This window comes from Bidens hawaiensis, unplaced genomic scaffold (assembly GCF_021521415.1).
Source record: "Bidens hawaiensis isolate Kalapana, Puna unplaced genomic scaffold, B.hawaiensis_p1.1 tig00043130_1, whole genome shotgun sequence".
Taxonomy (NCBI): Eukaryota; Viridiplantae; Streptophyta; class Magnoliopsida; order Asterales; family Asteraceae; genus Bidens; species Bidens hawaiensis.
Window position 1 is genome coordinate 27672 of NW_027497665.1, and position 16469 is coordinate 44140.

At 37.7% G+C, this 16469-nt stretch overlaps 1 protein-coding gene across 1 annotated transcript; it reads left to right on the top strand.

Annotated features, from left to right (window-relative positions):
- The first annotated feature begins 262 nt into the window (after window positions 1-262).
- LOC143594143 (uncharacterized) lies at window positions 263-16037 on the top strand. The gene is made up of 12 exons (XM_077073528.1): window positions 263-875; window positions 1598-1855; window positions 3458-3700; window positions 3807-3956; window positions 4386-5529; window positions 6440-6599; window positions 6813-6886; window positions 7018-7099; window positions 13539-13664; window positions 13955-14061; window positions 14359-14513; window positions 15589-16037. The coding sequence occupies exons 1-12, from the start codon at window positions 426-428 to the stop codon at window positions 15829-15831; spliced, it is 3192 nt and encodes a 1063-aa protein (XP_076929643.1). The 5' UTR covers window positions 263-425; the 3' UTR covers window positions 15832-16037.
- The last annotated feature ends 432 nt before the right edge of the window (window positions 16038-16469 follow it).

A 16469-nucleotide genomic window follows, 5' to 3' on the forward strand; every position in this document is an offset into this window, starting at 1 on the left:
TTATATCAGTTATTATATTGTCTCTTTACTCTGATCGCCTACTGTTCCCGTGTTACCTTCGTCAACCGTATTAAAAAAAACAATTTTTTTATTAGAATAATATAATAACCGATACAATGTGATTACACATATAAATGTTGTTATCAAATAATTAAAACTCATATTAATAATAGAATTGATTAAGAATCACAAACCCACAATAAAACAAAAAAAAAATAAAAAATCAATGATTGAAACTTTCATTTCACAAATAAACCAAACAAATAAATCTAGATCCAAATTCCAAACTCACACCATGATCCATTAAATTAAAACCACATTCAATGAAGAATCAGAAGAAACCGTAACGTGTTCCGATATCACCTCACAACTCGCCACCTCTCTAAAACAAACCATACCATGCCACTAAGCCCCTATAAGTCAACATGACGTCAGCAATCGTCACCGGCGATCGTTACCTGGAATCTCTCGTTCACTTCGTCGAGAATCACGCCGGTCCGTTAATCGAAGGCACACTCGTACTGAAGTTAAATCCAGTAGGTCTTCACTACGTCCAGTCACGCCTCGAGTCCTTGACGGAGCTTGAGCGCTTACTCGCCGGAGCTCCGGTGGATTATCTTCGCGCCTACGTTTCGGATTTAGGTGATCACCGTGCGCTTGAGCAGTTACGGAGGATTTTGCGCTTACTCACGGCGGTTAAGGTCGTCTCAGTTCTTCCGCCGGGATCGTGTAGAGATCCGACGCCGGTGTGCTTGTTGCCGTTTGGTAGGTTGAAGGTTTTGGAGCTACGTGGATGTGATTTGTCCACGTCAGCTGCGAGAGGGTTGCTGGAGCTTAGGCATACGCTGGAGAAGATTATCTGTCATGATTCCACTGTATGATTGGTTTAGATTCTCAGTTTATGTTTATTGTTAAATTAGGTTTGGTTATAGTTGATAATTGTGAAATTGAACTTTGAAATGTTGTTCTGTTCTTGTTGAGGTGAAATAGGATGTGAATTTTCTGATTGTTATAGGATTAGGTCTACTTCTAGTTAAGAATTGTGATAATGAACTTCGAAAAATGTTGTTCTGTTCTCGTCGAGGTGAAATTGGATGTGAATTTTCTGATTGTTATAGGATTAGGTTTACATCTAGTTGAAAATTGTGAAATAGTACTTTGACTTGTTGTTCTGTTTTTGTTGAGGTGAATTAGGATGCGAAATTTCTGATTATTATAGGAATACGTTTACTTCTAATTGAGAATTTTGAAAAGGTACTTTTGACACGTTGTTTCTGTTCTTGTTGCGTTGAAATGGGATGAGAAATTTCTGATTATTGTAGGATTAGGTCTGCTTCTTGTTGAGAATTGTGAAATTGAACTTCGAAATATTGTTTCTGTTCTTGTTGAGGTGAAATAGAAAGCGGATTTTTTGATTATTATAGGATTAGGTCTACTTCTAGTTGACAATTGTGAGATAGTACTTTGACTTGTTATGTTCTTGTTGAGGGGAAACAGGATGTGAAATTTCTGATTATTATAGGATTAGGTTTACTTCTAGTTGAAAATTGTGAAATAGTACTTACATGTTGTTTCTGTTCTTGTTGAGGTGAAATAGGATGCACTTCGACATGTGTTTGCTAATAGAATTGCTGAGATAGAAGACTCTCCTCAGTGGAAGCGATTATCATTTGTTTCTTGTGCTTATAATGGCTTGGTTTTGATGGATGATTCCTTGAGACTCCTGCCTGTTGTTGAAACCCTTGATTTGAGTAGGAACAAGTTTGCTAAAGTGGATAATCTATGGAGATGTAGCAAGTTGAAGCATCTGGACCTTGGTTTTAATCAGTTGAGAACAATTTCATCGTTTAGTAAGGTAAGGCTAATTAGCCATTTTTTAAGTTCTGCAATTATTGAGTTGTTGTATATTTACGTGAAACAGTTGTATATTGATAAACCAAATGCTAAATATGGGCTGAAGCAAAGGGTTGGGATACTTGGCTATCTAACAATCTATATGCACAACATTTGTATGGTAGTCAAGTGGATAAACATACTCTCATGTATACGAAAATCATGATTTACGGGTACCCAGTAACAATATTTATGCTTTAAACAACTTTTTCTTGTCTACAACACTCACTTTGGAAATTTGTCAACAATTTTGGATTAGAAGTTTGATTGAGCTTTGAAATGTGGCAGAGATGCTACATGTATTTACAGTTGACATCCATCATATTCACAAAGTTGAAATTGTTGGTCTTTGTCTTGTCGTCTTGATGGTTATGGCCTTATGGGAATGTGCAAAATAGTGGTGATTGAAATTCCGTTTTATGTAGGCTCTTGTTTTTTCGTAATTTGCACACTTTGTCCTCAAAGATGAAAATCGCATGTGATTAAGAGTAGTTTTATACTTTTATTACAAAAGCCTGATTCAAATTACTAAAGCTTTTCAAGCATATTTTTGGTACTTCTAATCAGATAGTTAATTTGCACTGGTTTGGTTTGGGAGCATATCCGCATATGATAGGTGGCCCCTAACCATTGAAACCATAAGTCCATACTAGATCAAGTGAACCGGTAACAAGGAGAATAACACTACTCAAAGTTCAACAGGTGTTTGGTTATTGTGTTTGTAAATCAACTTAATAGTTAAGCACATATTGTCCTATGTAAGCTCGGGCTTGGCCCCCCTATATATTGATGTGATGCTAGAGGACTCATATAATTAATAACTGTTAAACAAAATACAAAATCAGCTTGCTTTTGTGAGGCGGCAGTCTCTCTTAAATGACCTACTTTTGAGAGTTAGTTCTGTCCAAGTATGCTTAAGTTTATCCCTGGATCAATAATTAAATCAAGCAGAAACCATCTCATAATCCCTACTTAATAGTGTTACAACATTATGGAACTAGTATTGTTGCCTTAATGTTAGGACGGAATGCTATTGTTGCTTACTTTATTTATGGAGATACAGCTGTTGACTATTTTACTAATTAACTCTTGGAGTTAGTGTCACTTTATTCTGGTTAATTACTAATATAGACAATGATTGTATTTTAATAATCAAATGAGGCAATTATCAGAGTTATATAAAGCCACTGTGTTTTTTTGACTTATTGATGGGAGTATTGAGTTCATAAAGTTGGTCAAGTTGATTGTTTTAGGGCATGTTTGGGATTGAGTTTGAAAAATGCTTGAAAAAGCCATTTTGAAAAGCCTGGAATTGGGGCTTTTAGAAAACTGCTTTTTAAACCTTTCAAAAAGCTAAAATAAAAAGGATTTTTGTGATTGCCAAACACATTTTGGCTTATTGGCTTTTTGAAACCATCAAAAAGCCAATAAGCATTTTTCATACTCAATCCCAAACATGCTCTTACTTATTTCCTAATACTTGAATACTTGATCTCTCTTAATAACATCTTGGGTGCACCAATGAGTAAAAATTATCTTTTGTATGCATTATTCTTGTATGCAGGTCTCATGTCAAATTGTGAAACTAGTGTTGAGGAACAATGCTCTTACTACCATTCGTGGGATAGAGAATCTAAAATCACTTGAAGGGCTTGATCTTTCCTACAATATTATTTCCAACTTTTCAGAGTTGGAACTCCTATCTGGTCTTCCATCACTTCAGAATTTGTGGTTAGAAGGAAATCCAATATGTTCTGCCAACTGGTACAGAGCACAATTGTATAGCTTCTTCTCTGATCCCGATAAAGTAAGAACTGGGAAAAAAAATACGTATAGTATTGCTAATATCTTTCACAGTTTCACCATTTTGTGATCGATATGTTATTTTGTGTTTTCTTTTCTTTAATTTGCAGCTGATATTGGATGACAAGAAGATCTCAACTAGAGAGGTTTGGAAGAGACAGATTATTGTTGCTAGTAGGCATAAGCAACCAGCTAGTTTTGGATTTTATTCACCAGTCAAAGATGATGCTGAAGCAGAGGGGAGTGTTAACCCAAGAACGGTTAGTAATTAATAATGCGGTTTTTGGATTTACGTGTGCTGATTGAAATTGTAATAATCAGATAAATCAATTGTTTGAGTGTTTGACAAATCCTGATTATTAGCAAGTAATAGGTAAAAAAGACATTTTTTGTGGAAAAGGTGAGGTGGAATTTTACTAAATGTCTTATCAAATTATGTTAAAAGAAGGGGTAAATAGGTAAATTTAGTATGTTGTTTGTGAATTAGTTTATTGTAATTGGTATGAAATTCATTCCCCAGAACTGATTCTTAAACAATCAGATAGTCAGTAGAATCAGTTTGTTCAGAAATTCAAAAACTGATTATTTCATCTTCAACTCAAATCATTTCAAAAGGCAAATCCATGTACACCCTTAAGTTCATAATTTGGAAGTTGCTTGACTGTGATTACTTTCTGACCTACTTTCAGAGGAAGCTGTCTCGTGTTGCCAGTATTGAAAGTGAAACAGCAAGCACGGATGCAAATTCTGATAACGATTCTATAACTTGTGATGATGAGGATCGGGACAAACAGGAGATTTCTGATTCAAACAAGGAAGCTGAAATAGTTGATTTCATGCAAAAAATCGAGTTCATGAAAAAAGAGCATTCCGCTTTATGGCTGGAGGAGTTTCAAAGATGGATGGCTCATGTTTCTGATGATCATGTGAAGAGTGAAATACAAGCCCTAGTTCCTAACAAGGGAAAAGATTCCAGAAAACAAAGAAGGTTAAAACATTTTGGTAAAAAATCAAGATATATATCATCTTTTGCTGAAGCTTTTGATGATGATCATGATATGGAGCGTGAAGAATCTTATTACCCGTATGATGATCTGTCTGTCAATACTGTATTACATGAAATTGAAGATGGGTCTATTTCAAATCATAATAAAAGGGTTGATCTTACTAGAATAACTCAGCCACCAAAAGATGAAGGGGCAAGTTCTAACAATGGTATCAAAGTTGAAGGACCTGAAATGTCAATCTTGGAAACTGTAGATGATATTATTGAAGCACGTTCTCCCTCAGTACATGCAGGATCACCACCTCATTATCAAGAAGATATTCTTCAACGCCGCCAAAATTTAGAGGAAGAATTTCTGCAGCTATCTGCTGAGTCATTCTCTATAGCTTCTTCAGATAGTTACACCAGTGATAGTGGAGATGATTATGGGGAAAACGGATCACATGTTCATAACGAATCAACAACTGCTGATCATTCAAGAAGTATGGATAGCTTAATGTTTTTATCTTCTGAAGATTTACAGAAGGCTATAGAAAGTGACTCGTGTTCTGTAAAGCATGGGGATTCTGAACAATTAAGCAGCAATGTTTATGAAGGAAGTCGGCATGATGGTGAAATAGTTGGTCTCATGAAGCAAGAAGCAAATTGGTTAGAGAAGAAAATGGGCAAACGGAAAACAAAACCGAGGGTTATATCGTTAAAGGAGAAGATGATACAAACAGAAACAAATGGTTCACATAAGTTGAACTGCAGTGCACATGATGTACACGAGCCAAGTTGGCAAGAGGCTAGCATGAGGGAGTACCAGATGTTGGTTGACGGTAGAGGTGACAAATTCAACCTATTTTGTTATAAATGATTTTATTTTGGTTATGTTTCTATATCTAACGGGTCAAACGGCTAAAGTCAGAAAAATTTTAAAGGAAACGTTCAAATGGGTTGAAATCGCCAGGAGTATTTTAATGCATAAATCTATTATATTATTGTTGAAATGATATAATTTTTGTAATCGTATTTGACTCATTAGTTATTTAGAAAGAGGCTGAATCGTTCGACGGGAAGTTTGTTTATGTTCGTTCGAACGTGAACACAATTTTCTGTTCATTTAATTACACGAACAAGCATGAACAAATGTCTCATTTGTTTATTTACTTATTTACGGTCGTTCATTTATCTCCGTTCGTTTATATTTGTTAATTCATTTATGTTTATTTGCATATCCACTTAATTTTATTCATTACTAATACTAATTTGAAACCAATTTGATTTTCATATTTTTAAATAAATTTTGGCATGTTTATTTACGTATCCACTTTTTTATTCGTTTATGTTTATTTACATGTTTATTTTTGACATGCTTGATGTGATGATTATGGTGTTTTAGACTATAATTTGGATAGCCAGTTTACTTTTAGCTCGTGTTGGGTATGCTCGTCATTTATGTTCATCATTTGTGTTCGTAAACCGTTCGTTTAGAATATGAACAATTGGCCATAAACGGGCACGTTCATCTTCTAAACAAACGAACACACAAGAAAATGCGTGTTTTAATTGTTTTGTGTTTGCTGGTTAAAGTTGAATGAACAAACACGAACAAGCCCCGTTCGGATAATTTACAGGACTACCACCCATAATGTTTCTATTCATACAAAAATTTACTGCTTTTGATCCGTTACATGATCCGTCCAACCCGTCCAATTTTCTACCTCTAATTAACAGGATTTACTATTGATGCAGGAGGGATTTTTCTGGAAGATAACGTGGCCGGCCCCATGACAAAAGAACTTATCCAAAAGAACTTTAATGTGGATCTTGCAGATTTTGGGATTGAAGAAACATGCTGGCAATATGTGTCTTGCAAGTGTTTGCTTGAGGATCCATCTGGGTGCAGTAAAAGGTACTGTTTTCATTAACACTCGCTATATTTTATGAGTGATCTTGAATGCGAGTTAACAACTTACATTCATCATTGGATAAGTTTTATGTTTTACCGTCATTATAAATTTTACTTTCTGTGATGTTATATGGTGGGCTGAATGCATGTCAACATCTTGTATTCTTGTATGTATCATGAATTAAACAACTGCAGTTTCATTTGTTAATCTGACAGTGGAATGGCGTTATTGCTTAACTGTGAACAGAAGTTGTATGTTGTGCTTCTCAATGGCCGGCATGATGGGTCAGGTTAGGTTCGTTGCGGTATGACCATTATGCAAATCAGAATTGGTTAAAAATCCTTTTTTTTTATAAATAACAATGCTACTTATGCAAGTGTTTTTTATTTCTATTAAGATAATTTTGTTGTCATTTTGTAGGATCTAGCCCGAGTCTAGTAGGTTGCTTCGGTACAGAAGATGTCAAAGAGGTTTTAGTAGGCTTAGGACTTCAGGCAGTGAGGTGAGTATGTCAGCATTTGACTCGCTTCCTGTAGCTCCAAACATTACTTGACAAATGTTTTTTGGTCATAAGTAACATTTTAATGTTTTGAAATAGATCCAAACTATATATCTCATTTTTTTTTGAGAAATGAGTTTGGTATCTATTTCCAGCATATTAAATAGGCTTGTCGTTTATACCTATTAATTAACTGGTTGCACCAGCCGCCACGTGTCACAAATTCTTTATCCACAAGATTCTTTTTCCGGCTTCTCTTATTTACCCCTTCGTATTTATAGTAATGTAACACAATATATAAAATACATTAAATTAAATTAAGTATAGTAACTTATGTGAGATATCTGACTTCAGATATATTAAATTATGAGTTAGTAACTTGTACGTAATCTGATAAGTATTCAATGGAGAGTCAAAGTCAAGAAGTCATAGTCAAAGGCTTGATTAGGGGAGTCAAGGTCAAGGGCTAAATTTATGGGAAGTTTCGAACACTTAAGTAGAATAAATAGGCCTAGGGTCATATCTTTCTTCATATCTTGTTTATTTTTTGTTATCAAGTTTATCTTGTATTTGGAGACTTACCCATCTCGAATTGGTTAAATTGGAGATTAGCCCCTCTCGAATCGGGCCAACTATGTTATTATTTCAATAAATTAAATAGTACGTTTTCTGGGTTCTATCATTTGGTTCCATTACCGGGAAATCGAATGGCATCCTCGACCCGGAACAACCCAGATGGAGGTGGATCGAATTTAGAGTCTATTGATGTTCAATTGGCAGCAATCGCTGCTAAACTTGAATTTCTAGAGTCTCTCAAAGAAGATGTCGCAGTGCTCAAATCACACGCCCTTTTAAAAGAAAAATCAGGTAGCGGTTTTGGCCCTGCAAAATTTCAAACTCCGGACGAATATTTATGCAGCATCAAACAAACTGGAACTGTTCGCGAGTAGAGTCTGGAATTCGCCTAACGGTCTGCTCGAGTGTTAGATTGGCCCGACCACTGTCTACTTGGGGTGTTCCTAAACGGGCTTAAAGACGAGTTGAAGATTGGTGTTCGAATTCATAAACCTCGAACGGTTTACAATGCTTTCAGACTTGCTGCAGAATATGAAGCCAAGTTGGGACAGAACCGGTTAAGAGCAGAGTCACCTTGGGTTCCTGCTAGATCGTTATCCATTACGTCCAATAGCAATTTACCTGTTTCCTTTACACCTTCAAGTACGGGTCACTGATGTAAAGCAGAAACATTTAAAATGCTAGAGCCTGTAGAAGAAGAAGAAAATTAGACTTGTCCAGCAAAGGAAGAGCTAGAGAATCACGAGGACAATTTTCTTGAAATCAGCCTACACGCCGTTACAAACAATTTATCAATTCCTCGTGGCATGTCTTGCGAATCTATTGCAAGGCCCTCATCAAAGGTATTCGTCACACTTAAGGTCCTTCCAGATACTATGATTTGGGAAATCTACCTCCGACAACATTCCATTTCAGCTTATTCTTGGGTCTATGTAACTGATAAGCATACAATTGAATGGCTTATTGCTTGGCTACCAAATCCAAGCTGGAGACACAATGATCAGCCATGTTCAATGAATCGGGTCTATGAAGCGGGTGCAACCACCATTGAGTGGCTTATTGATTGGTTCGTCAAGAAAGAAGATGGTTGTAGTGAAAGTAATGTTTATTACTTGAAGGTGTGAGAAATACATAAACAACTACATCTATTTATACACAAATAAACCCTAGCTATCAACCCATAAAAGGCCCATGGGCTTTAGTCAACTATATGGGCTAAAACCCTAATTATAACTAAATACAACTAACACTCCTCCTCAAGTTGGAGCATAGATGTTAATCATGCCTAACTTGTTACAAATAAAATCTATCTGAGCTTTTCGGAGCGGTTTAGTTAGAATGTCTGCTAGCTGAAAATTTGTCTTCACATGAACTGGTTGAATGGAAGGAGGATCAGTTTGTGTGCCTACTACTCGATCTCTGATAAGGTGGCAGTCGACCTCAATATGTTTTGTCCTCTCATGAAATACTTGATTCTTGGCTATGTGAATGGCTGACTGACTATCACAGTATAACCTCATCAAGTCATTAGAAACAACCCCGAGCTCTCTGAGAAGACGACGAACCCATGTCATCTCTGATGTTACATCTGCCATGGCTCTATATTCCGATTCGGCACTCGACCGGGAAACCGTGTGTTGCTTCTTACTCTTCCATGATACAAGATTTCCTCCAACAAACACACAATATCCAGTGGTAGATCGTCGAGAAATCGGACAACCTGCCCAATCTGCATCTGAGAACCCTGATATCCGACCATCTCCTTCTGTGAAGGCACCTACACGACAATGACCCTGATCGGAGTATAATATACCCAAGCCAGGTGAGGTCTTAAGATATCTTAAGACACGAATGGCAGCATCCCAGTGACCGGTGTATGGTGTAGCCATAAATTGGCTCAGAACACTGACAGTAAAGGAGATATCCGGTCGTGTGACGGTTAAATAATTAAGTTTACCAACCAACCGTCTGTATCGCTCAGGATCTTTCATTGGATCTCCTTCCTTTGGGAGGAGTTTCTTTGTAGGAAGCATTGGGGTATCAACAGGTTTACAACCCAGTAAGCCACATTCAGTTAACATATCAAGAACATACTTTCGTTGGGAGAGAAGTATTCCTTGTGGAGAGCGGGATACTTCTATGCCAAGGAAATACCTCAATCGACCTAAGTCGCTGACCTGAAACTGAGACTGAAGAAACTGCTTGAGTTCGATAATCCCGACCTCGTCATCACCTGTGATTATAATGTCATCCACATAAACAACTACGATAATCCTCTTTCCTTTCTTGTGTCTAAAGAAGACAGAGTTATCGTAGGCACTCCGAGTCATCCCAAACTGTCCCATAACACTAGAGAATCGACCAAACCATGCCCTGGGAGACTGTTTAAGACCATATAGAGAACGACGTAGTCTGCAAACTTTCGAGGCCTCCTCCTCAACAACGAACCCTGGGGGCTGCTCCATATATACCTCCTCAAGAACACCATTAAGAAAGGCGTTCTTGACATCAAGCTGATGGAGCGGCCAATGATTAATGGCAGCAAGAGCGATACAAATACGGACAGATGGCATTTTAGCAACCGGAGAGAAGGTTTCATCGTAATCAATGCCATATGCCTGAGAATACCCTTTTGCAACCAACCGAGCCTTTAAGCGGTGTAAAGAGCCATCCGGGTGTAGTTTAACTGTAAACACCCAACGACAACCAACAATACGCTTCCCTTTAGGAAGTGTTTCAAGATCCCATGTATGATTGGACTTTAGAGCCCGAATTTCATCTTCCATAGCCTGTCTCCATCCTAGGTGAGCGAGAGCTCTCGTCACATTCTTGGGAGTCGGGTAGGAATCAAGGGTAGTGTACGCATGAGATTCAGGAGATAGGTGGGTGTAGGCAACATAGTCCTACATTTCCGGGGTTCCTTGCGAAAGGAAATAGGTATATCGGGAAGTGGGGCACCAGGAGGATCATAAACGGGTGTAACAGAGGTTGTTGGATCGGGTAAGGATGTATTAGTGAGAGGTGTGGATTGCTCAGATGTAGACGGAGTATCGGAGGGTATTTCGGGGTCGTGGCCAGGGTGTTAATCAAGAGTCGCTGATGTTTGACCCCTACCCCGCCTAGCATATGTGAAAAGCAGTGGCGGAGATTCTGTCGGTGGGTCAGAATCAGTAGAGATTGGATCGGTAGAAGGAATTGACACAGGAATGGTGGGGATGAAGGGAGATGTGGGTATATCGAGGTCGGGAAACGGGTCAGAAACAGGAGTGGAACACTCGAGAAAGTAAGGAGACTCGTGAAAAGTGACATCGGCACTGGTAAAGTATCGGTGAAGTGATGGGCTATAGCATCGATACCCTTTTTGAACCCGTGAGTAACCAAGAAAGACACAACGAATGGCTCGGGGATCAAGTTTGATGGTTTTTGGACTATGGTCATGAACATAGGCGACGCAACCAAATACTTTAGGTGCGAGAGGAAATGGATCATCGTTGGGAAATAGTACAGAAAACGGTGTTTTACCATGAAGAACGGTTGAGGGCATGCGGTTAATCAGATATGTTGCAGTGAGAACGGCATCTCCCCAAAAACGATGAGGAACACGTGATTGGATCATGATTGTGCGAGCAACATCCAATATGTGACGATTTTTGCGTTCGGACACACCATTTTGTTGAGATGTATAAGCACACGATGATTCATGAATAATGCCGTTGGTTTTAAGTATGAAGAAAAGTCGGTGGAAAAATATTCTTTAGCATTATCAGATCGAAAAGTTTTAATGGTGTTGTTAAATTGGTTTTGAACATAAGCATTAAATTCTCGAAATATGGAAAATACCTCACTACGAGATTTCAACAAATAAACCCAAGTAGTGCGAGAATAGTCATCAATAAAGGTAATAAAATATTCAAAACCCAACGTAGATTTGATAGGGCAAGGACCCCATACATCAGAATGCAACAGTTCAAAACAAGAACTGACTCGATTGGGCACCCTAGGGGGATAGGGACGCCTGGTATGTTTACCAAGTTGACACGACTCACAATGAAAATTAAAAGACGAAAGTGGTAAATCTGGTCGCATTTGCCTCAGAACCGCTGTAGAGGGATGACCTAACCGACAGTGAGCCTCCCTGACAGCGGAATCACATAAGTTTGCTACAGGATGCGAAAACGGGGATATACGATAGAGACCTCCTGATTCAAAACCAGTACCAATTACCCGGTTTGTTCCTAGTTCATGAAAAACGCAGTGAGTTGGGTAAAAGGTCACGGAACAGTTGTTTTGTTTGGTAATCTGACTCACTGAACAAAGACTGGTAGGAAATTTAGGAACAAATAGGATAGAAGACAGTTTTAGGTTTTCCGAGTTACTGATGGATCCTATGCCGAGAACGGGACATGAAGATCCATCGGCAAGACGTACCGGTGCATGGGAAACATTTTGAAGACTAGAAAAAATACCCCGATTCCCAGTCATGTGATGTGTGGCTCCAGAATCAATCACCCATGATAAGTCAAGGCTAGAAGGTTTACCTGAATGTGCCGAGCTGGTTTGAGGATGAGGCAACTGGGAGGTAAGAAACCGTTGAATAAGATCATGCTTCTCTTTTGTAAATGTATACATGTATGTATTTTCGCCCATAGTGATACACGAAACTGAAAATTGACTGTGAACAGTGACAAGTGCGGGTGGAGGGCGGGAACAGATTCCGGCGTAAACAGTTAATCGTCGTGAACAGTTAATCCCGGCAGCGAACAGTAACTTTCCGGCAGTGAACAGAAATTCCGGCAAACGAACAGTAATTTCCGGCGTGAACAGTGATTTCCGGCGTGAACAGTGATTTCCGCGTGAACAGTGATTTCCGGGCGATGAACAGTACTCCGGGTGAACAGTGATTCCAACGTGAACAGTGCTCGTCGGTGAACAGTACTTTCACGGTCGAAAAAAAAAAAAAAGATTTCGTGACAGGACAGAATAACAAAGGCAGGGGCTTGTTTCAGATCTGAAGGCTGCTGGTGACGGCTGGTCAGACTCGGGTTCCGGTCAGATCGCGGCTAGGGTTTGGATCGAGAGCCGTAGCTCTGATACCATGTAAAGAAGATGGTTGTAGTGAAAGTAATGTTTATTACTTGAAGGTGTGAGAAACACATAAACAACTACATCTATTTATACACAAATAAACCCTAGCTATCAACCCATAAAAGGCCCATGGGCTTTAGTCAACTATATGGGCTAAAACCCTAATTATAACTAAATACAACTAACAGTCAATTTCCTTCTTTCCAACTTGAGGACAAGTCGTTTAACCGGGCGGGAAGTATTGATAAGTATTCAATGGAGAGTCAAAGTCAAGAGGTCATAGTCAAAGGCTTGATTAGGGGAGTCAAGGTCAAGGGCTAAATTTATGGGAAAGTTTCGAACACTTATTTAGAATAAATAGGCCTAGGGTCATATCTTTCTTCATATCTTGTTTATTTTTTATTATCAAGTTTATCTTGTATTTGGAGACTTACCATCTCGAATTGGTTAAATTGGAGATTAGCCCCTCTCGAATCGGGCCAACTATGTTATTATTTCAATAAATTAAATAGTACGTTTTCTGGGTTCTATCATAATCTCAATCATATCTCATCTCAAAATATCGTCTTATTGTTCCTGAATCTTTATTGCTAATTATTTAAAATATTTTCTTTTTTCAATCTGGGTAATACACGGGTTTCTAACCTTGTTTACTTTTTTCAACCTAGTTTACATATAAAGAAAGACAACAGCTTTTGCTTACTTGATGAAACGTTAACTTATTGTGTCACCTTTTTTGTCCTATATGTAGATTTTGATCTTACCATTATTGATGTCATAGGGTGTCCACTAAACGAGGGGCAAGATATATGTTTATAACTAGAAGCATAGAGAAATCAAGGATGCTTGTATCAATATTGGAAGTCTCTCATGCGAATGCCAAGAAGAAAGGGTTTCCTCTTATAAGGTGATTACGAACTTTAATGAAACTGAAAACTTTTTTTTTTCTTACTGGGTGTTGGATGTGCATTTTGATAGCAATTATATGATAGTGAATAACCTAAATCAGATATTCAGTTGTAATAAAAAAATGCGCTGTTAAGAATAGTGCTTATTTGACCCCTAGCTAATTAGATTATCAGAAACTGAAAGTGTAAATCAAATTTTTAACAAGTGATTAGAATGAGATAAAACAGTTTCAAAAATCAAATTAAATTCAAAACACCTGCTAATGATGGCTTTGTATCTGTATGTCAGTTTGGATAAGATCCAGGTTGCTTTGTTTGAGAGAGACGTATGTGGTGGATCAAAAACAAACATCCTTCAGTATTCAATGGTGCTATTTTGGAAAAGTAATTCTGAAGGTATTTTTTTTAGTTTTGTGGACTCTTGTTACTCATTATTCTAGATTCATAGAAAGATTAAATGAGTAATACATTCATGCATGTGTCTTTTATCTTTTGCAGAAATCATAACATTTATATAAGAGTATTAGGTGGCAATATGGGTGGGTTGGATAAAAGGTCAAAAGTTGGGATTTGATCATTATTACAAAACTTAAATTAGTGTTTCAGACTTTTATGCTCCTATACTTTTAGTTAGTCTTATACCTTGTATATTATGAAAAAGGCATTACTTTAAAGGTCGCTTTCCTGTATCAGATAACCAATGGTTTTCAAGATCATTGTTTGTTCTTGGAGGGCATATGATTGTGTGCATTGAGGATGTCTCTCAGTTCGGCTTTGATTCACAAGACACATATACCCCATACTTCTCCCTTGATACATGCTGCTCTATTGTCAATGCTTTGGAAATGGTAAACCTTCACCTGATTTACATGGTCTATTTTACATTCATGTGCAAAATATAGCCTGATTTTGATGATCAACATTGATCTTTTATGTTCAATACAAAATGTCTTTTACTTGCAATAAATAACGAGCTGGAAATAAACGGCCATGGTAGCATATACTGTAGTATTGACTTGAGGGGCGAGATGGGTGGGTTGGGTAACGGGTCAAAACGGGTCTGGGTTAAAACGGAAACGGGCTAAACTGGGTTGGGTTGATATGCAATCATTTTTTTCTCCATTTTTCGTATTTCCTAAGGAATTAATGCACTAATCATGATCAGGACAATAGCATTACCAGTTTACTACAATTAGGGGTTTTTGTTATTTAAATCAGACTCCGGAAAACCCGAAACTCGATCCGCCCCGGATTTGGATAATGAATCGAGTTCGGGGTCGGGTGTTGAGTATTCAAATTGGGACTCTTATCAGAATCGAATTCTTGATTTGGTTTCCGAATCGTATTCAACTCTTTGACTCTCAAACCAGTTCGACCCAAATATTCAAATTATATATGAATAATATACTTTTTACATTTTTTAAATAAATAAATACCCAAGTTTTTCAATTATATATATTATTTTATTTTAAACCTTTTTCTCATTTATTGTTTTAATTGAATCAATCCGAATCCGACCTGAATTCGAATCGATTTTTTATTTCGGTGCGAACTTGAATTCGGTTAAAAAAAATTCATGTTCGAATAACCCAATTTGAATAGTCCGAATAACCTGAAAACCTACCCGATGAACACCCCTAACTACAATAATAATCTAATTCCTTGAATATAGTTGATGTAGGAGGTTATATGTGTTAAAAGTTAAAAATCAATGTGGGCTGACTAAAAAATCTGTTTGGCCCATTACTCTCTAATCTCACCTTTTAATCCACCAAATTTGAGATCAAACACAATCCAAAATCCATATTGTCCCTGCAAAATAAGTAAACGGGTCAAAATTACCACCTCTTATCATAATCGATCTATTAGTTGGCCCATTGTCTTACTGCTCACAAAACCAAATTAACATCCTTCTTTTTTCAGGTTATAGACACGAAAGAGAGCTTTTGTGTGACATTAACGCTCAACTCTGTTACATCAGAGCTCTCCCGGTTAAACCTATCCCGAAAACCCGAAAACGGATCACTCAACAACCGGGGTGTAGCTGTGACTTGGAAACTGAGGTGGTTCAGTGAAAACGGTTTATTCAAATTCGTTGAACTCGTGAAGGCGCTCCATGACGGTGCGGGACCCGCGTCTCATTTGAACATAAAATACACGTCTTAACTCTGGTACATGTACTTGTTTGTAGAGTATGGTTTAGGTCCTTTTGCATTCATTTATTCGTTGATTCTGTTTTTGTTTTTCCTCTTATGGTTAGTCTTTGTGAATTGAGATAGTGTTTCTTGAAAAGATAGGTGGTTTTGTTTTGTACAGAATAATAATAATGTACAGTCTTCTTAAAGTGAGTGGAAGTACTATTTGTTTTTTTTACTACACGTGACAGTTATGATGATGATCATCATCATCGTACTCAGTATATCCCACCAATAGCAATGTATGGTAGGGTCTGAGGAGGGTAAGATGTAGACAGCCTTACCTCTATCTCATAGGGATAGAGAGGCTGCTTCCGGTGAGACCCCCGGCTCGATAGTAGTTTTGCATCAAGCCTTGGACATAAGGCACATAGCACTCAATCATCGGGACACCGGCTAATTGGTGCATGTACCCTTGTCTTTCGGCTATCAACGCCACCACATGATGCCTGATTAACCTTCCGCAACTTTTAACGTTATTTTCATGAGATTAGTAAAATAACGTCAAAATTAGTGCAATTTTATTTTTGCCCATCCGAGGGTTCACACATATATACATTATATGCACGCACACAAATTAGAGCATCTACACGTGACAATTATGATATG